The following is a 21,697-nucleotide window of genomic DNA, read 5'->3' as shown; positions in this document are numbered from 1 at the left end:
CAATGTCACCCCCGTAATGAGATCTAATAATAATAATGATGTAGTAGTGAAGTATTACCTACACCACTACATCACATTTAAATATAGTTTCCACATCAACCTGGCCTCGTCTCATAGTGGCGATGCCAGGACGATGTTGCAACCACCTATGTTGGTAGATTTGCTTAAATTTAAAGAAATGATTTTTTTCCAGATAGTGGCAAATTTGCAGTCTAGGCCGCCCTAGGATACTAAGAATTGGCTGCCCTTTTCTCAGCACCCATCATATAGACTTCCGCCCCTAATATTCGGGTACCCTAGGCTAGGCCTACTGGACTTTATGGCGAATACACCACTGGTTTTTCAGATTAAAACACCAATAATATTAATTAAGGTCAACCAATTGTTTGCAAGTAACTTGGCAGACGATTTTAGGAGCTTCCAGGGCCCTATATTAGTGGTTCGCGGTTTCCTTGCTTGGAATATAATTCAGTATGGTTACTGAAAAAAAATGATTTCGTAAAATTACTTGATTTCAAGTGCGAGTTGGACTCGACCACCGAGGGTTCCGTATTTTTTGTTATAGCAGCAACAGAAATAAATCATCTGTGATTGAATAAATTTCAACTGTCTAGCTAGCTATCATGGTTTATAAGATAAAGCCTGGTGATAGACAAATCGACGGACAGTGGAGTCTTAGTAATAGGGTCCCATTTTTACCCTTTGGGTACAGAACCCTAAAAGTCATGCAAGAGTAAGTTCAATATAGTCGCAATTTTACAAGGCAATATCCATAAATTTTCATTAACCCGAAAATTCGATAAAGACTAAACTAAACCTTAAGGTAAATTAAGGGACTTTCACGGTCATTGACCTGTCATTTACAGCTGTTTCCTGCGATGTTGAGCAACTGTAAAACTTACAATCACTTTGAGCCTCAGCTCATTGATCTCTTTCATTAGCTCCAACTTATCATTTTCCCTCTGAGCCGCCGTCATCTTCCAATACTGAACCTTTTGCACCAATTCATTATTTTTCTCCTTAAGACTTTTAATCTCATCTTCTTGAGCCGCCATGAACACTATCTAAACGGGAAAGAAACAATAACACGTTACACTTAATTACAACACACAAGGATAGTAAAATCCTTGCTAAATTAAGTGTTTTATTTTGATAATGTTTAAATGTTTTCGTTCTTTCTACAAATCAAACTCAAAACGACGAAAATTAGGTGACTATAGACAATTAAAAACACAGAGGAATACTAGACAATTAAAATCGAATCAACCATAGACAAAAAACCTATTAAATATTGTAAAGACGAGCTTACACCATGCGACAATGTGCGACATCAAGTAAACTTGTACAAAAATCAAGGGCCCAACCTTTTCTGTTCTCTTTCAAGACGCAGCAACTAGTATCATTTCTCTCTCCTCGCTCTTTTAAAATGCCGTTTGTCAAAAAAGGACAACCATACTGTTGACAAGGTGGACTTCAAATCAAGTGTTGCCTTTCTTGATGCGCCCAGTCTGTGTATGTGTGCCTAAAGGCGTATATGTGTGCTCTTTTAGGGATGTGAAAAGTCGATTTTAATCATGTTATATATCGATAAACGCTACACAGCGGAACGAAATAGCGATTAAGTGAAGCTTCAATATCTTCGTTGAACATAAACATAATTGAAATGCTAATGGATAATGAATATATTATAATATAATAATATAATTCAATTATTGCGGAACACCTATTTTAGGAGGTATTTATGTATTTTAATTAAATATCTGAACTTTCCCTTGGTTCCCTGCTGGGGCGTGACTATAAAATTGTGACCTGATAACCACAATAAAGAATAAAAGCGTTTTTGGTCATTTTAGGTATCGTTAAGCCTTTGAAGTAAAATTAAAATTGCAAGAAATGTCGATAGTTTATCGATATGACTTTATCGACATGGCTACAGCAACGTGGGCCTCATTGTTAATCGTACACTAAACAAAAGTGGCAACAGTGACAGCTCGCTGACACACCGTCTTTATATAATTATAAGTCTATGACAAAAATATGTTGTCTATGGAAGTATTGCCAGCATTGAGTATACGCATCTAAATTAGGGATATTTTATGATATTCTTAGAGAATTTGTGTAAATGACGTTGTTTGTTTGTAGGAGGTATGTAATTAGAAGTTAGACTAAACTAACTTGGCAGTATTTTGATAGCACGAACTGTGCAAGTGTTATTTTAAATGTCATAATTTCATGGACGTTTGACATTGAAAATAACACTTGCACAGTCTGTGCAATCAAAATCACTGCCAACTTAACTTGGTGGCTAGGTCTAACGTAAAAACTTATTTTCGTACATTTTGTAGTAGTTTTTTTTACATGTCAAACACATTTGTTTTTTTGTACACTGCGTAAAAGTCAGACCAAGCTAACTAGGCAGTGATATTGACAGCACAGACTGTGCAAGAGTTATTGTATGAAATTATGACTTTTAAAGAAACAATTGTCTGTCTGTGCTGTCAAAATCGCTTTAAAATTAGCTTGGTCTGACTCTAATCGTGTAAATAATAAATATACATTCATTTACTGTATTTTAAGTTTCATGGTACGTTTTTGGTCGCATGAAGACTAGACTCTTCTACAGTTAATAATTTTTTGGTGATGAACTATGAACAAACATCGTTCAATAAAAATACTTACGGGATTTTTTCATTATTTACTGGTAACTCGATGACACTGTCAAGTGTCAATGTCAAAATAAACACGCTCAATCGCTGCGTTCGCATGACATTCGCCGACGCATGGCGTTTTGAGGTTAGCTTCATTTTGTTTCGTGTTTATCAGTGAAAATGTCGTTCCGTGGTAGAGGTGGTGGCGGTGGCGGACGCGGCTTCGGCGGCCGAGGCGGTGGTGGTGGCGGCGGAGGCCGGGGAGGCCGCGGCGGCTTCGGCGGAGGCCGAGGACGCGGCGGCGGCGGAGGAGGTTTCAGACAACAAGATATGGGCCCCCCTGAAAGCGTGACGCCTCTGGGGCACTACGGCTGGACAGTGCAGGACGACCTGGTCTGCAAAGTCGACATTGAGGACGTACCTTACTTCAACGCGCCCATTTATCTAGAAAACAAAGAGCAAATCGGCAAAATTGACGAGATCTTTGGCAATCTGCGAGACTACTACGTTTCAGTTAAGCTAGGTGAAAATATAAAAGCCAAGAGTTTTAAGGATGGACAGCAGTTTTATATTGATCCGGCGAAATTGTTGCCGTTGAAGAGGTTTCTTCCGCAGCCGCCTGGTGCGAAGCGCGGCGGCCGAGGGGGTAGGGGCGGCGGTGGAAGAGGTGGGGGTGGTTTCGGGGGCAGAGGAGGTGGTCGAGGCGGGGGCGGAGGGTTTGGCGGCCGAGGAGGAGGCGGCCGCGGCGGTTTCGGCGGCCGAGGCGGTGGCGGCGGCTTCGGCGGCGGGGGCGGCGGCTTCGGAGGCGGTGGACGAGGCGGAGGCTTCGGGCGTGGCGGCGGCGGCCGCGGAGGTGGCTTCAGAGGTGGCCGGCGGTAGTATGTCTACATGCGGCAGTGGTAGTGTGACTATATTGACTGTGAGAGTGAGCTGTTGGCCCTCGCCACAAGGGCTAGATGGAGCACTTTCTATGATTATGTGTTTTTAGTTGTTTGTTACAAACAAATCTTTTATGTTCAAAAAAATATCTATGAGAAGTAATAAATACAGCCTCTAATTTAGTTTAAGGACAGTTAACCTCCAATTTGGATAACTTTGTAAGATTCAAGGCAATTTTTGTTTTCTTTTATTTGTATTAGAGTTCAAAGCTCAAATTGGGGACTTACAATGTTAACTCTGTACATACTATACTTGCCGCAAAACTAAGTGGCGACTCAGGTCATAATGCCATCCCTTTCACTCTTGGTTGGTCTTAACAAGGGTAAAGGAGATAGCATTATGATTTCAGTTGCCAGTTTTGAGTTAAGTATAAAAAGGCAAAGTAGCCAGATATAATTTGACTTCACCTTATTATATTTTACTACTTTGTCAGTTTTAATACTGTACATTGTGTATGTGTATTGATATGTGACGTTATCTATGAAAAGGGACCTTATTGTCGATGGCGCTTATGCCATTATTAACGATGCTCCGATGTAAACACAATGCCGCGTGACGCTGTGTAGCGTAAGCGCCATCGACAATAAGGTCCCTTTTCATAGATAATGCCCCATATAATGATTGTTAAGTATATGTTGTACCTAGTTAAAGCTTTAGGTAGCTACTTTTTAGGTTATACAATGGATTTCGGATATAACGACAATGAAGGGACCACCGAAATTTCGTCGTTATATCCGGAAGTCGTTATAGGCAAAGGTAAAAAGATAAAGACATATATGTATCAATTTAAATCCGTAACGTTAGTACCATCGCCCACACTGTTAACTGTACATCCGTGGACCTTATGCGTTTTGTAATAAGGTCCACTGATGTACAGTTAGGAGTGTTGCTGTTTGTACTGTTTCGAACGAGTGAATCTAAATAGTCAATATCTACCAATAAACAAAAGGTCACCACATTTGCTAACCATCTGTCGATGTAAACAAAAGATAAGAAAGTAAAGCTCTATGTCCTTTGACGACCGACTCCGGTCGCAGTATCTGCATGGGATTTCTAAGAACTTGTTACAAATGGTTCATTAAAAATCGTCGCTACACCCGAATTCGGCGCTACACCCGAAGTTGCTATATCCACATGAATCTTTTACTAAAATATGCTTTAAATCCATGGGACTTGGATTTTACGTCGCTATAGCCGAATGGTCACTACAACCAGTCGTAATAAATGAAATCCACTGTATATAATTTTGAGAAGTGTATGTAGACTTAGGTCTTTGTGGCGAGGGCCAATTATTGTCTTAATTTTAAGTACCAATACTGTTAAGAATAAAGTTATTATTCTTACATTTTTGTCTGTTTTAGTGAAAGAATCCTTTCTATTTTAATTGTTGATGAAAAAAGGTAATTCTCTTTTTGTTCATCAAATAGAGATATACAAGAAAAGAGATACTCAAAGAGAACTACAATATAAATAAACTACTAAGGTAGACAACAGGTGATCATACCACTAAAAGCAATTTCTTCCAGACAAACTGGACATGGTTTACAATGTAATAAAAAGTATAAATAGTAGTATGGTAGTAGTAGTAGTCGTTATACAAGTTATAATTATCTGTCACTTTTATTGTGCCAATTAGCTTGATTCATATTTAACACATATATCTATGGGATTCCATTAACCCTATACCACAGTGAATAGTATGTTAAATATTTTATCACCCTATTAAGTGTTTAGACTAGAAAATAAACAAGTTAGGCAGGGAGATACAACACAGGATGTTATAAATTAACCAATTTATTTACCCTTATACACAATAAATAATAAACCTACATTATTCTAAATGTTCTAATTCTGCCTTGCTACTAGGAGGTAGGTACTCGGCAGACAGAGCCTTGCCCCGATGGTTAAAGATGTAGAATGAGGGCAGATTGCGCTGGGTGTCCCATTTGATGGCATTGAGCTCTGCTGCAGCATGGATCTCACGGAGGTTGCCAGCTACATTTAAGACTCCCCACATTACTGCAAATAGGCTGGTTACTGCTTGAACTACAATCTGTAAAAAAATTTAACAATTATTCAACCAATTACAATAAAATACAACATTTTATAAACTATTTAGATCATTGTTTTTAGATCATAATAATTATCATTAAAAAAAGTCATACCACGCTAAGTTTTCATAACAAGAGCTATGTCAAGTGTAGAGCTTATAAGGATATCTATGCATTCTTACTGCCAAGGTTCTGCAAAGTTAACATGGTCAGAATTTATGTCTTTATTGCTTACCAAACAGGAATTAAAACAATGTAATTCACAAATAAAGAACACAACATGAGGTCTTATAGCTACGAACTACGAAGCGATAACTTTAGACAAACTTTGGGTAGTGGAACTAGCGGATATGGTACACAATTTTAAATTCCGAAATACTTACGTCCAAAGGTAACCCGGTGAACTCTTGTGCAGTTATTCGTAGGTATGATCGATCTGAAACATCCAAATAATGAGTGTGCTGTTTTTTAGGGATATAATGTGAAAATAAACTTCAGTGTGATATCTTACGTTGTGCGGCAGAAAACGCCGAATGGAATAGAGATATGAATCCAACGATGATAATCATCTTATTAAAGGACGATGACATTGTTGTGAATGAATTTTTTGATTGAATCTAGTAAGAATTATTGAGAAATAAGTAAATAATAATCCCTTCATCGACTTCCTTCAATTCATTGACTGAAGTTTAATAGACAATATAGTTTGACAGTTGTTTTTTCAGTTAGTCTGTTTTCATTGGAGTGGTTACTAATTAAAATATGATAATAATCATACGTTTTTCTAGGTTTAAAATGTCTGTTTAAATTTGTATTACAACATTATTTTATCAAATATAATATGGGAATATTTGTTTCAGACATATTTACTTAATTTAAATTAAATTGGGAAAAAAATCGGTAACACTTATTACTACCGCATTGGTCCATCGTCCATCACTAGTTCTGTCACGTCCACGAAAAGCGGTTGGGACAACGCCGCCGCTGGGCGTATTATTTTCATTGTTTATTTCGGCTATTTATGAAATAGTGTATTAAGTTAATAACAATGGCTCGAAATCCAAAGCTAGAAGAATTCGAAATTGAAAGAAAACCCTCCAGATTCCAGGGGGTGCGAAGTGGCAGCGATTTTTTTTCACGAAAGCATTCGCATTTTCTCGATAAAAATGCATCCAGGGGAAGATCGCTGAGGGGTTGGGGTAAGTTTTGATTTTAGTACTTTAACGTACTTAGTACATAAGTTAGTTTTAACAGGGGAGTACACTTTATGTGATGTTTAATTGTCAATTAGTTTAAAAACAATGAGGGTGTGGCTTACCTTTACAAAAACTACTTTGTGTCAGGTTACACAGTTCGTAAACAATTTTGCAGATGACCCAGATGGGTCGTCTTTGATTGTCAATTAGTTCATAACTGCTTTTTGCTTTTGTTTAATGTTTCCTTTCATTGTTAATTAGTTTCATATTTTTATTACTTTCTTATCGTTACGATAAAAAAAACTAATCGATATGTAAATGCCGGGATAACGCGAGGAAGATGATGATAAGGATAGAGTAAAAATTTATCCCCTTATTCATAAACGTTTACTAAAGTTGACTAGCCGATAATAATTGCTTTTGGTATCATGAAAAGGGACAAACTATTATTATCGTCTACATCTATCGGCCACATAGGAAGATTGACAGATGACAGATGGACCAACAAAGTCACAAAGTGGCCAGGACCCCATGGCAAAAGGAAGGCGGGAAAACCCATAACAAGATGGTCCAGGGACATCATAGCCACAGCCGGAGAAAATTGGCTGATCACGGCAAAAGACCGAAAAAGGTGGAAAGAATTGGAAGAGGCCTATACCCGAAAGGGGTCCTTAATATAGTAAAATAAACAACAACATCATAATGAAATACTATTTAAGGAAAAACAAAGGCTTAAATAAAATAATAAATAAAAAAAATTACTAGTAAACGTTTGTGAATAAGGAAGTTAGGCTATAGGTCAAGTGGATGTTCCCCAATGCGTTGGACCGATCAGATAAAGGCGGCCGTTACCAACACCCCACTTAACACATACATGTGCTAGAGAAGCATCTGCCAGGCAGAACTGGCATAGAATCGTTTGTCGTTCAATGTGACCACAACTGCTCTAAGAATAATAATAATAATGATTTATAATGTGTTTATATGTATTTTTTATTGTTTTGTAAGTGTTTTCATATTTTACTTTTATATTCATATTATAACAAACCTAACTTAAGACGAAAGATAAATAAAGAAAATAATGATTTTATTATTCTGTAAGCAGGCAGGCAGTTGCGACAACTGATATTGCCTGTATCCAGTAATCATTGATAGTTATCGTTGACAAGTAGATGTATAGATGTGGTTGTCTAATTTATTTTTAAATTGGTTCGCATTTTGTGCTGAAACCACATCTTCGGGGAGTTTGTTCGATGCCCTCACAAATTCGACGGAGAATAAAGAGAATAAATAAGTAAATAAATATTATTATATTTCGACGACCGGCCTCTGGCCTAGTGGGTAGTGACCCTGCCTGCGAAGCCAATGGTCCTGGGTTCAAATCCCAGTAAGGGCATTTATTTGTATGATGATACAGATATTTGTTCCTGAGTCATGGGTGTTTTCTATGTATTTAAGTATTTGTATATTATATATATCGTTGTCTGAGTACCCACAACACAAGCCTTCTTGAGCTTACCGTGGGGCTTAGTCAATTTGTGTAAAAATGTCCTATAATATATATTTTTTTTTTATAGGACATTTTTTACATAAATTAACTAAGCCCAACAGTAAGCTCAAGAAGGCTAAGGGGAATGAAGAAAAAGAAGAAATTTAGGTTTTAAAGTCTGTTTATGGTATGATGTTCACAGGAAAGATGCATAATCTTAATTCATACTAAAGAAAGTCCTTTCCGTTGTACTACTCGCAAAACTAAGTGCCAAGTCAGGTCATAATGCCATCTCTTTCACTCTTGGTTGGTATTAACAAGGGAGAAGGAGATAGCATTATGATCTCAGTCATTACGGTAAGTAATAGGCTATCAACGCTTGGATTTACATGAACCGTGATAAAACAAATAGGATTAATAAGATACACTTGTGTAAGATCCAATTAGAAGAAGCCTCGTAAGCCAATTAATCAGAGGTCAGACATGGGGTCAAATGGAGGGGGGTTTTATGTAAACATTGTAGACATGGATTCTATTTGTGAATGCACTGAATCTGTATGTTACTGAATGTTAACGTCAAATTTGATGTCATTTCAGAATGCCATTTTAAAATGAGAGTGTAACTTAGATCATATAGCGGCGATTTTATTCATGTTAAATCTTAAAATTCTTAAATACAAACTCTATTTGTCCACAGGTAAACTCCTGCTGTTCTACCTGATCTTCTACTCGTCCCTGGTGCTGCTATTCGCCATCTGCATGACTACCTTCATGCAGCAGTTCATCAACCCCCGAGTACCGCGGTTGCAGGTACCAACTACAATTACTCTAGAAATAAACCTAATTGCCATGGTATAAGGTCTAGTTTAGCCTAGCAAACTCTGGTTCTTGAACTATTTTCATAGATTACTCCAAAATACTGGATGTTATTTCTGGACAACTTTAAAGCTCTAATTTTACCATAGCCCTTAATGAGGCCGACGAACATATTTCCCATTTTGATATTGAACTTTATTGCATAGTGATAGGTTTCTATTTTGCATAATTTCTGACACCTATGCCCGTTAAAGGGATAGACAACAATTACACAAGTATTAACCTTATTGTGATGATATAAGGTCTAGTTTAGTCTAGCAAACTCCGGTTCATAACCTATTCACATAGATTACTCGAAGATACTGCAAGTTATTTCTGGGCAGCATAAAAGCTCTTTATTATTGGTGTTAAGCACATATGCGGCGTTAGCATGGCCGCCTCTTTATCGTCTGTCGGCCCTATTCGAACTTTAAGATACGCCAAATATTACGTATAGATGCGATAGTGTCAAAAGTGACGTTTCTTCAAACAAAAACGTCACTTTAGACACTGACATATCTAATCCTTATCGTAACTATAGTTCGATTTTTTTAGAAAGAACTTGCAAGAAGGTAAGCGATCTTGACAAGTTTTTTAATTGAAAAACGCTTTTTAAAAATCAATAACTATTACTTATGAAAGCAGACGAATATAAATGATCGTATTAGATTCATAATTGTTACATATTTGCCGTAACTTATTTTTAAAACGTGTTTTTCAATTAAAAGACGTCAAGATTGTTTACCCAATTTCTAACGGTAAAAAAAACGAAGTATAGACGTAATATTTGACGTATGTCACTATGTCTGTCACGTTCTAACAACTATGTGAGTGTGAAAGTGACTCATGACACGACATTTGGGCCATTTTATTTAAGTGTTCACTGTTCACTACACTTTTTTAATTTATATATTTTTTATGTTATTTCTACTCAACTTTGTGCTTTCGTCTATAGTTCGTTTTTTTTAGCATTAGAAAGAACTTGCAAGAAGGTAAGCAATCTTGACATGTCTTTTAATTGAAAAACGCTTTTTAAAAATCAATAACTATTACTTATGAAAGCAGAAGAATATAAATTTGCCGTAACTTATTTTAAAAATGTGTTTTTCAATTAAAAGACACATCAAGATTGTTTACCTTATTTCTAATGCTAAAAAAAACGAACTATAGTAGTCGAGGTGGTCTGCGCCAAACACTGACACTGCTGTAACCAAACACTGACACTGCGGAGTTGCGAACTGCATTGCAGCCATAATTGTGTTTTTAGTTTTACGATATATTTAGTAATTTTTGCAATAATATGTATCCTAGTTTTAAGGTATTTACCTATGGGCCAATAGTTGCCTGAAAATAAATGTTTTCATTCATTCATTCATTCAAACTGAAACGGTTTCATTACAGCAAGAGTACAGCGTAATCGGCACCAGCCCTGGGCTCGGTTTCCGGCCCCTGCCCCCGGACGTCAGGAGCACCCTCATCTGGTACAAGGGCACCGGATACGACAGCTACAAATACTGGGAGGACGCGCTCAAAGAATTCCTATCAGGTAATAGGGGCTATTCATACATTTAGGGGGGGGGGGGGGGGTCTGGACATCGGATGATGGTAGCATGACGTAGGAGGAAAGGGGTCATTTGAAGCATGATTTTTGGATGATTTTAGGGGGGGGGGGGCGGTCAAAAATCATCAAAAATCGATGACGTAATTTATGGACAGCCCCATACGATAAGTATAGGTATGGGTATAAAACAACGCAACCTAATTGTGTTTGGGGTTTTTAAAATTGTCTCGACGAGTATTAGTTGTCTGTGGAAAGAAAATTACAGTCAGCGATAAAAGCTTGTACCAAATTAGTTATTTACGATACAAGTAAGTGCAGAGAAGAGGAAATTCGAAATTTAAAAATTACCTATTCGCACGTGTATCGTACAACGTTTTACAGTACATATCAGGGATGTTGCGGATGCAGATATTTATTTTGACATCCGCATCCGCGGATGCGGATATTTAAAGCCTCACATTCGCGGATGCGGATGCGGATGTCAAGATTCGGTACTAGAGATGCAACGGATAGTTGTTTGGCCGGATACCGGATACCGGATATCCGGCCTAGACACTGGCCGAATATCCGGTATCCGGCCGCCGGATATTCGGCCGGCGGAACTATACCTACATTTCGGTTTTTCAGGTGCGCATTCTGCCGGTTTGACCTGTTTCCTAGTAAACGTTCGCGCGGACTCATTTCTAGGTTCGAAATGAGTGCGCGTGCATGTTAGTGGAATTATTAAATTCTTTTAAAATAATAAACAAGTACGATTATGACCGTGTCTGTTTCTTAAATCCAATTTGTTTACTCCGAAATCAAGCAATGTTACTATCCGGTATCCGGCCGGATAGTAGGGCACTATCCGGTATCCGGCCGGATAGTAAAATAATGGCCGGATAGGCCGGATACCGGATAGTAACCGGATATCCGGTGCATCTCTATTCGGTACACAAAGAAAGTCAAATGTTACATTTTTAGTATTTTATATTTAAAAAAAAACGAAACGTGTAGTATTTGAACAAGAATATAGGTGTGTTTTAATTAATAAACAATAACTTGCCTTGCTTAATGTTTTTCGGGATCTAGACGATTTCGTTATACATATATAATGACGAAATTACCTAGCACTTGCGCCGCCGTTCCTGTTACCTACTTGGTCGACATCCGCATCATGCGGATGCTCCGCATCGATTTTATGCGGATGCGGATGTTGAAAATAATGCGGATGCGGATGTTGAAAATAATGCGGATGTTCCGCGGATGCGGATGCGAATATTCGCAACATCCCTGGTACATATGGCCCTTTAAACTTTTGACATACGCACGAAAAGTGCTATTTCTCGCACGAGTGCGGAAAAATAGGACCATAATTATGTACTGTGAAATGAATTTTTGCCAATAACTTTTTCCAGTGTACAAGCGCAAGGGCCAAACGGCCGGCGCCGGTCAGAACATCCACGACTGCGACTGGAACCGCTCGCCCCCGCCCGGCAAGATCTGCGACGTCGACATACGCAGCGGGTACGAGCCCTGCACCGAGGAGAACCACTTCTCCTTCCACAAGAGTTCACCCTGCATCTTCTTGAAGCTTAACAAGTAAGACAATAACTATTAAAAAAAACCGGCCAAGTGCGAGTATTAGGACTCGCGTTTCTAGGGTTCCGTACATAAGTCCGAGTCACGCTTGACTGCACATTTCTAATAGGTTTTCCTGTCATCTATACGTAAAGAAGTATATTTTGAGTATGTTATTCAAAATTTTAGACCCATTAGTTTCGGAGATAAAGGCGGGGCGGGGAATGGTAATTATTTGGCTATTTACTTAAATAACTTCGAACCTATGTATTTAAAAATTATAAAAAAATATGGACATATTTTTTTTATAATTTTAAATTTACATATGTGTACCAAATTTTAACTTAATTGGTTCAGTAGTTTCCGAGAAAATAGGCTGTGACAGACGGACAGACAGACAGACGCACGAGTGATCCTATAAAGGTTCCGTTTTTTCCTTTTGAGGTACGGAACCCTAATAAAAGGACAAGTGCGAGTCGGACTCGCACTATAAGGCGGAACCATCCGAAATACGGCAAAAAAATGACGTTTGGGAGCCCCACTTGAATATTTTTTTGTTTTTTAGTATTTGTGGTTATAGTGGCAACAGAAATACATCATCTGTGAAAATTTCAACTGTCTAGCTATCACGGTTCATGAGTTACATCCTGGTGACAGACAAAAAGACGGACGGACAGCGGAGTTTTAGTAATAGGGTCCTGTTTTTACCATTTGGGTTCGGAACCCTAAGCATGCAAAAAACCATTTCGTGCCAAAATGCCTCATCATTTTGGAAAAGAGCTGATACTGCTGAATCGATTTCTATCAAACATAGCTAAGAACCACCGCAAATATTATAACACAAGCCTACTTGAGTTTACTGTGGTGCTTACTCAATTTGTGTAAGAAGGTCCTATAATATTTATTTATTCCAGAATATATGGTTGGAGACCAGAGTTCTACGAGCCCCACGAATTGCCTCCTGACATGCCAGAAGATCTGCAGCAACATATCAGGAGTCTATCCAGTGCTAACAACCATGTATGTATTCATATACATCTCTATGTATATGTCGGCGACCGATCGTAAGTTCAGGCATATCGTGAAATGTAAAAATCTTTGACTCATTCCCTGAATCGACGGATCCTATTTCGGGGCAGTTTGCCCTTCGGGCATCTGAAGCAACCTAACGAACCTATCTTACCTATATATTGGTTTAATGTGACTATCCTCAAAACAATACACAGGAACTTTACGATCTGCCTGATCTTACGATCGGCCGCCGACATATATATGACACAGGAATTAGCCAGGGTTAAACCTGGAGTTACTATGGTTGCCAGTACAATTAGACACTGGGTTAACGGTTAAACCGGTTAACCCCGGGTTAGTGGGATGACGCAAGTGGCGCTAAGCAACTTTATTGAGTTTGGGTTTATATGTTTCTACCTCACAATTTGGTAACTTTGAAATATAACAAAACATCTGCTATTTGTTGAATTGTTTGACAAACCAGTCTGGCCTAGTGGGTAGTGACCCTGCCTGCGAAGCCAATGGTCCTGGGTTCGAATCCCGGTTAGGGTATTTATTTGTGTGCTAACACAGATATTTGTTATTGAGTCATGGTTGTAATCTATGTATATAAGTATGTATTTATCTATATAAGTATGTACATCGTCGCCTAACACCCATAGTACAAGCTTTGCTTAGTTTGGGGTTAGGTTGATCTGTGTAAGATGTTACCTAATATTTATTTATTTCTAGACGAACATGATCTGGATATCCTGCCAGGGCGAGACGCCGGCCGACCGCGAGAATATTGGCCCCGTGCAGTACCTCCCGCACCGAGGCTTCCCCGGCTACTACTATCCGTACGAGAACGCCGAGGGCTATCTCAGTCCACTGGTCGCGCTGTATCTAAAGAGACCTAGAAGTAAGTACAACCATATTATAATAACTTAGAAGATATAACCTCACCCCGCGGCGGTAGATTGAGTACAGATTAACAGAGTTTTAGTTTGAACGCATATCATGGTTATGTCGACTCAGTTCTGCGTTACGGCATTATAGTATGGGGCTACTCTAGAACTCGACGACTCGGTGACTTCTATCCGTATAAAAACGCTGAAGGCTATCTTAATCCATCAGTCGCTGTGTATCTACAGAGTCCTAGAAGTAAAGTTGTACTTACAACCAATTTAATAAGTTTATTTAACATTGAAGTAGTAATTATTCACGCATACTCGCCTTATCGTGTAACGTATGTTTATTAAGGTGGATGTCTAGGGATGGGATGCCGATTATCAGCCAAAAGATGGCGTCACTGTGCACGAATTGTGGATTTTCACTATTTCTCCCAAAATACAAAGTTTCATAAGATGTGTTGATATGTGCGAAAACTATAAAAAATACTACATCCAAATCGAGACATGTTCAACTCAACATTGTCTCATTTCGTTATTACCGGAATCCAACTGCAAAATATTGCAATTTCTTGCATTCACGCACACTTACGTACTTAAAGTCACCTTAAAGTCAGTGTCAAATGTCAGCAGATTCGTAATGTTACAGTAAAGTAACCTAGAGGGCGCAGCGGATGAAATGTTTATTGTTGAAAAAAGATTGGAAATTAAATAATAAATTCTTGTTTGAGCAACGATTAAGAATTACAAGGCATTCAGAAGCAACTAATGTTTTCGACCATCAACTGTCATGTGCTCGTGGCACCCGTAGCCTCTATTTTGAAAAAAAATCAGATTGTAGCTAAGATACATGGTTCAAACCCCGACAATGCCAATTTTTTTTTATTTTATAATTTTAACATTCTCTTTTGAATTATTTTAAGCGTATGTTATTCTTCGAAACTAAACTTACGTGAGTAAAACATTTTCAGTAATTTGATTATTTTTTAATAATATTATGGGAAGATATATAAAAGTATTTTTATTTTCCGGTTTTCAAAGGATATAAATAATGATTAAAATAATTTAAAAAAAGTCATGCATGAGGCTAATTAGGATCGCAGAATAGGTACATAAGAAGTCAACTATCGACGAAGTATAGCTGGTCAAGCAGATCTTGTCAGTAGAAAAAGGCGGCAAATTTGAAAAATGTAGGCGCGAAGGGATATCGTTCATAGAATAGAATAGAATAGAATAGAATATCGTTTATTGCACCATGGTAAAAAACAAGTTGTTACAAAATAATAGTATCTCATGGACCCTAATAGGGTATGGCAAACATTTCCTTAATATAAGTAGGTACATATTAAGAAAAAATACTACAAACTAGCTTTATAAGTTTAGGAGATCAAAACTTATTTACTATAAACTAACTTATTTAACAAAACTGTCAGTGAGAAAATCGGTTACTGAATAATATGCTTTTTCAGCAAGGAACGATTTCAACTTCTTTGTATACGAAGTGTCACTTTCCACTGATTTTAAATAATTTGGGAGGTGATTATAATATTTTACTGCCGCATAATGAGGGCTTTTGCGGTATATTTCTAAGTTTGGCTGGGGTAATTCAAGTTTGTATTTTTGTCTTTTATTCTGTATCTCTTTGAACAAATGTATGTTTTTTCTTACATATATACATAACTCTAAGATGTAAAGGCATGGAAGAGTGAGTATGCCGTGTTTGATGAAATAAGGTTTGCAGCTATCCCAATTTCGGATTCCGACTAGCACACGAACGCATTTTTTTTGCATGACAAACAAGTCATGCACATCTGTGCTGTTTCCCCATGTTAAAATTCCATATCTGAACCATGAATTAGCGAAGGCATAGTAAGCGGCTAGTGCAGTACTGAAGTTAGTGGTTTTGCGAAGCGTAAAGAGTCCATACAAAAACTGTGATATCTTGGTTTTAGTGTTTAATATATGTGTTTTCCAGTTCATATGGTTATCGAGAGTAATACCTAAGAGTTTGAAATTATCTACTTCTTCAATTTCTGTGTTATTAAGCGATAATTTTAATTGTAATGGAGTTCTTTGGTAAGGATAAAATTGAATCAATTTGGTTTTGTTTGAATTTATTGCTAGATTATGGTCGCGCATCCACAGATTGATATGATTTAAGGTTTGTGTCAGTTTTAAATTAAAATTTTCATTATTTTTAAAATCAAAAAGGAGAGAGACGTCATCTGCAAAAAAATAGAACATTTGGATTTCGCGCCTTTTTTTACTGACAAGATTTGCTTGACCAGGTATAAAATAAAAGTTTCCAAAATTTTATTGAAATGATATACCTACATGAAATAATCAAATACAACACATTTACTTAAAATAACTTTTAAAATAAGGCATATAAAATTACCAAAAAGATGAAATAAAATAAATACAAAAAGAAATGAGTCTTTGTTCGTGGTTTGAACCCTGTCATGCTGTTCAACTTGTTAGACTTATACTCAATAGCTAAAAGCCACTAGACCATTTGACCATAGTAGACCCGGGCGAAAAATGCCTTCTTATTTAAGTAACCCATTACTGTCAAAAATATCAAGTTTGAATTGATTTGAAATATAATTTTTCATTGTCGACTTATTGACATCCAACGTTGCGAGCATGTTGTACTTTAAACCATTTGGCAACGTCGCACGCGGGGAAATCTTCTGAAAATGTATGTCCTTTTATATTTTGATATTTATGGATATATGAGGATTCTTCTACTTATGTTGCAAATTGATTAAATTATCGAGAGACAAGAACAAGAAATATGATTCGGTTAAATTGTGTTCTAATGTATGGGGAAGACAAACTAATTATAGCCAGCCTTTTATGAATGTAGTATGATACCTTAGGGTATGGTGCTTTACGCACACTAGCGTCCCTTCCCCTCCCCCTGACGCAACCCCCCCTTTTTGCATGAAATATGTCCCGGTTCACAGTTTTTTACATTTTTTGAGGAAAGTATATATTTTAGGAAAAAAGTGTCAATGAAAGAAATAATCCTTAATAAATTCTTAATAAAAAAGGTCTTATTCATTTTTTTATATGATGCACCTAATTCATGTATTAGCTTGTCAAAATTCGAAATAACATAGTTTTTACTTAGGATTCGAAACTCATTTATTATACACAGTGTAACACGAGGAACCCGAATAATTTTGACAGCGTATTCCTGATCATATTTAGATACAAAAATGTCCTATAAACTTTTTTGAAATGCGGCTAGTTTCAGAGTTAATACCAATTTAAAAAAAAAACAAGTTTCTATTGTTACATAGTTCAAAACGCCTTTTTGATGGCGATGTTGTTGTTTGGATTTAGTCTAAATATCCCTATTGATATGTCAAAAAGTGACAATTAAGTAACACGTTGCAAAAACTATGTTTTACGAAAAAAAAGTAAAAATCCATGTTAACTGACAAGTTTACCAATAACATTTACTTTTTATGTACATACATATATAATATATATATTCAAAAAATTAAAAAAAAGCGGCCAAGTGCGAGTCGGACTCGCGTTCCAAGGGTTCCGTATATTACACAATTTTTAACAATGTATTTTTTTATTTTTTATTTATTTATTTAGATATTTAATTCAGGGAACAAGGCCCATATTACAAATACCTTACAGACTAACATACATATGTATTTTATAAACTTAAAACTAAACATTATTTATGCGAAACGTGAGTGAAATCTTTAAAAAATCCGTAGGAGTCGGATCAAAAACTGTAATTAAGTCCGACTCACGCTTGACTGTACATTTCTAATAGGTTTTCCTGTCATCTATAGGTATAGACCTATTTTATGTATTTTTTCAAAATTTTAAACCTTGTAGTTTCGGAGATAAAGGGGGGGGGGGGATAGTCATTTTTGCCTATTTTCTTGAATAACTTCTAAACTGTTTATTCAAAAATTTTAAAAAATATATATTTGAGATCCTTAAAATAAGCTCTTTCATTTGATATGTAATATGATATAGTTTGAAAATTTTTATTTTTGAATTTTTTCATTTACCCCCCAAAAGTGGCCCCCATGTTTAAAATTCATTTGTTTACAAACTTACATATGTGTATCAGATTTCAACTTGATTGGTCCAGTAGTTCCGGAGAAAATCGGCTGTGACAGACGGACAGACAGACAGACGCACGAGTGATCCTATAAGGGTTCCGTTTTTTCCTTTTGAGGTACGGAACCCTAAAAACAATAAAAAAAATTGTTTTCGGCGAAATTGACCTAAACTCATACATACATTTTTTCCTTCTTTTGACCTCAGAAATAAAATCTTTCGCATTTCTTGAGGACACCTTGTATAATAAGTGTTATAAAATGAATATAACCTTTTTTACTAAGAATTTAATAAGGAACTATTTCTTTCATTGACACTTTTATCGTAAAATGTATACATGAGGTCAAAAAAGGAAAAGATGTAATATGTGTTTAGGTTAATTTCGCCAAAAAAAAAAATTTTGTTTGGTTTTTTTTTTTAATTTTATGAATGAATTTGTACATAAAAATTAAATGCTATTGGTAAACTTGTCACTTAAAATGGTTTTTTTTCGTAAAACTTAGTTTTTTCAAAGTGTTACTTGTCACTTTTTGACATATCAATAAGGATATTTAGACTAAATCCCATAGTAGCAACATCGCCATCAAAAAGGCGTTTTGAACTATGTAACAAGAGAAACATGTTTTTTTTTTAATTGGTGTTAACTCTGAAACTAGGCGAATTTCAAAAAGTTTATAGGACATTTTTGTCTCTAAACGTGATCAGGAATACGCTGTTAAAATTATTCGGTTTCCTCATGTTACACCGTGTATAATAAATGAGTTTCGAACCCTAAGTAAAAACTATGTTATTTCGAATTTTGACAAGCTAATACATGAATTAGGTGCATCATATAAAAAAAATGAATATGACCTTTTTTATTAAGAATTTATTAAGGATTATTTCTTTCATTGACACTTTTTTCCTAAAATATATACTTTCCTCAAAAAATGTAAAAAACTGTGAACCGGGACATATTTCATGCAAAAAGGGGGGGTTGCGTCAGGGGGAGGGGAAGGGACGCTAGTGTGCGTAAAGCACCATACCCTAAGGTATCATTCTACATTCATAAAAGGCTTGTAATTAGTTTTTCAAAAAGCACAATTTGGCCGAATATATGAAAGAGGGTCATTGTTGTTGTAAAAGGTGTGCAAGAAATGATACGTTACTGCACTAGAGCAGTTTAGGTTCCAATTCCAAGTACGATTTTATTATTCTTTTTACAATAAGCAATTGAAATTTGGGTATAAATGGATTTGTTATACAATTTCCATTCTGATATTTGACTCCCCATTCCATAAATAACGATACTTTTGGCCAAATTGTTAATTGAAAATACCTACTCTCAAAAATACCTACTATAAAAATGTATTTAAAAAAACACATGCGTTTTACTTTCCTCGTATGCGAAATGAAAAGTAGAGTGTTTTAACTCGGGTGAAAAGCAGCATTTTTGGAAAAAAAACCAGGCAAGTGCGAGTCGGACTCGCGCACGAAGGGTTCCGTACCATAATGCAAAAAAAAAACAAAAAAAAAGCAAAAAAAAACGGTCACCCATCCAAGTACTGACCACTCCCGACGTTGCTTAACTTTGGTCAAAAATCACGTTTGTTGTATGGGAGCCCCATTTAAATCTTTATTTTATTCTGTTTTTAGTATTTGTTGTTATAGCGGCAACAGAAATACATCATCTGTGAAAATTTCAACTGTCTAGCTATCACGGTTCGTGAGATACAGCCTGGTGACAGACAGACGGACAGACGGACGGACAGCGAAGCCTTAGTAATAGGGTCCCGTTTTACCCTTTGGGTACGGAACCCTAAAAATATCATCTACTAATGTTATTGTTATGCACAAGCAGAAGATATTATAGAATCTTGTTTATTTACAAGAAGATGACATTTTTCTCCACATAGGTACCTATATATTTTTGAGAAAAATATAGCCAGGTATTTTAGTTTAAAAATCATTGTTACAATAAATATAGGCTTTTCCAGAGAACATTTATATTTCTACCGAAACGAAAGCAGAATTCACAAGGGTTTTCGGTGGACGACTGTAAACGCGAATGATTGTTTGGACTGACCTTTCTATAAATATGTAAATGTATTTTATTGTGTAATAATCATAATAATTATTAAGTTATATTAAATCTGGGAATGAAATTATATCAGAAAGGAGATTCTTAAATGAGTAGGTATACTCGTAACATGCTTTGTGCATTAAATATACCTCCCTCTATTGAGTGAAAATAAAACAAAATACACAGGTAATCTGTGTTGCGGTTTTAAAGTGCCATCTGTTACAGCTTTGACAAATTAAAAATGATTGCTTGTCAAATGAAGTCGCCATGTTAGAATTACACCGATACTATAAGCATCACTCACACAAACAAGCAATGAGGCAAAATTTTACCAATATTCAAAGGCTTTTTTCTTAATAATTTTAATCAAAATCTAGTATTTTTTTACGTTCTGCGAAGACAGAAATATATATACTACCCAAACATTACATATACAAGTGAAGAAACCCTATATAATAGGAGCTAGGGTGCCAAGAAAGTTGTATGAAAATCGAGCAAGGAGAACCACCTTAAGATGAAGGAAAATTATCCATATGATTTTAGGGTTTCGTTATCTACTTTGTAGCCAGTCCGTCCTGTTTAGAATAATCATTAATGTTAGTAAGCTGTAATTTGGCATGGGTACACCCATAAAATGGGTACACCCGTAAAGGAATTTGATATTTTTTGCTACTTTGTATCCCTCTCAGTTTTCATAGTGATTGTCACTGTGACAAGGTATGAAGTGGCATAGAAATCTAATATTTGACTGTACCTCCTGTACACTTCAAATAAGAGTGATTTTTAGGGTTCCGCACCTTAAAAGGAAAAACGGAATCCTTATAGGATTACTCGTGCGTCTGTCTGTCCGACCAATCCGACCATTCCTCCCCTTTATCTCTGAAACTACTGGGCCTTACATTTTGAACAAAATACACAAAATAGTATTTTACCTAAAGATGATAGGAAAACCTATTAGAAATAAGCATTCAAGCGTGAGTCGGACTTATGTACGGAACCCTTGAAACGCGAGTCCGACTCGCACTTGACCGGTTTTTTTTACTATTCAGACAGATTGGTTGGACAGTCAGCTTCAAATATATAGCGAGGGCTAAAGTTGCCAAATATATCGGTACACGGTATTGCTATCTATATGACGCTGCTATGACAAATTGGAGTAGTCGAATTTTATTTCGGATTGTTACTTTTTATTTCCAGCTGGCATAGTAATCAACATCGAGTGCCGAGCGTGGGCGAAGAACATCATTTATAACCGAAAAGAAAGACAGGGAATCGTCCATTTTGAACTTATGATCGAGTAGACAACACAAGGGGCCCGTTTCTCAAAAGCTTGTAAT

At 36.5% G+C, this 21,697-nt stretch overlaps 4 protein-coding genes across 4 annotated transcripts in view; 2 read left to right on the top strand and 2 right to left on the bottom strand.

The window, feature by feature from the left end:
- Nucleotides 1-1,271, bottom strand: part of LOC134663383 (uncharacterized) — a 32,281-nt gene extending 31,010 nt beyond the window's left edge. Inside the window, exon 1 of the mRNA XM_063519746.1 lies at nucleotides 903-1,271. Within this exon, the coding sequence (XP_063375816.1) occupies nucleotides 903-1,055 (153 nt within the window). The 5' untranslated portion in view covers nucleotides 1,056-1,271. The remainder of the gene's footprint in view (nucleotides 1-902) is intronic.
- A 1,436-nt stretch (nucleotides 1,272-2,707) lies between these two features.
- LOC134664105 (probable H/ACA ribonucleoprotein complex subunit 1) lies at nucleotides 2,708-4,928 on the top strand. Its single transcript, XM_063520693.1, has one exon. The coding sequence runs from the start codon at nucleotides 2,829-2,831 to the stop codon at nucleotides 3,525-3,527; it is 699 nt and encodes a 232-aa protein (XP_063376763.1). The 5' UTR covers nucleotides 2,708-2,828; the 3' UTR covers nucleotides 3,528-4,928.
- A 439-nt stretch (nucleotides 4,929-5,367) lies between these two features.
- On the bottom strand, nucleotides 5,368-6,324 carry LOC134664104 (ER membrane protein complex subunit 5). The gene is made up of 3 exons (XM_063520691.1): nucleotides 6,150-6,324; nucleotides 6,022-6,074; nucleotides 5,368-5,640 (listed from the first exon to the last, which is right to left on the bottom strand). Exons 1-3 carry the CDS (start codon nucleotides 6,226-6,228, stop codon nucleotides 5,419-5,421), a joined length of 354 nt encoding a protein of 117 aa, XP_063376761.1. The 5' UTR covers nucleotides 6,229-6,324; the 3' UTR covers nucleotides 5,368-5,418.
- Nucleotides 6,325-6,586: 262 nt separating this feature from the next.
- LOC134663431 (sodium/potassium-transporting ATPase subunit beta-2-like) lies at nucleotides 6,587-21,697 on the top strand. The gene is made up of 7 exons (XM_063519797.1): nucleotides 6,587-6,837; nucleotides 9,021-9,133; nucleotides 10,580-10,724; nucleotides 12,137-12,320; nucleotides 13,214-13,319; nucleotides 14,043-14,211; nucleotides 21,558-21,697. Exons 1-7 carry the CDS (start codon nucleotides 6,687-6,689, stop codon nucleotides 21,659-21,661), a joined length of 972 nt encoding a protein of 323 aa, XP_063375867.1. The 5' UTR covers nucleotides 6,587-6,686; the 3' UTR covers nucleotides 21,662-21,697.

This window comes from Cydia fagiglandana, chromosome 4 (assembly GCF_963556715.1).
Source record: "Cydia fagiglandana chromosome 4, ilCydFagi1.1, whole genome shotgun sequence".
Classification (NCBI taxonomy): Eukaryota; Metazoa; Arthropoda; class Insecta; order Lepidoptera; family Tortricidae; genus Cydia; species Cydia fagiglandana.
The sequence above is the reverse complement of the archived record's forward strand: the minus strand, read 5'-3'. Positions and strand labels throughout refer to the sequence as shown.

Coding starts and splice junctions, on each gene's coding strand:
- LOC134664105 (XM_063520693.1), top strand. CDS start 2,829: ATGTCGTTCCGTGGTAGAGGTGGTGGCGGTGGCGGACGCGGCTTCGGC.
- LOC134664104 (XM_063520691.1), bottom strand. CDS start 6,228: ATGTCATCGTCCTTTAATAAGATGATTATCATCGTTGGATTCATATCT. Junction 6,075..6,149: donor GGCGTTTTCTGCCGCACAAC/GTAAGATATCAC, acceptor TGGATGTTTCAG/ATCGATCATACCTACGAATA. Junction 5,641..6,021: donor TCACCGGGTTACCTTTGGAC/GTAAGTATTTCG, acceptor ATTTTTTTACAG/ATTGTAGTTCAAGCAGTAAC.
- LOC134663431 (XM_063519797.1), top strand. CDS start 6,687: ATGGCTCGAAATCCAAAGCTAGAAGAATTCGAAATTGAAAGAAAACCC. Junction 10,725..12,136: donor GCTCAAAGAATTCCTATCAG/GTAATAGGGGCT, acceptor AACTTTTTCCAG/TGTACAAGCGCAAGGGCCAA. Junction 14,212..21,557: donor GTATCTAAAGAGACCTAGAA/GTAAGTACAACC, acceptor TTTTATTTCCAG/CTGGCATAGTAATCAACATC.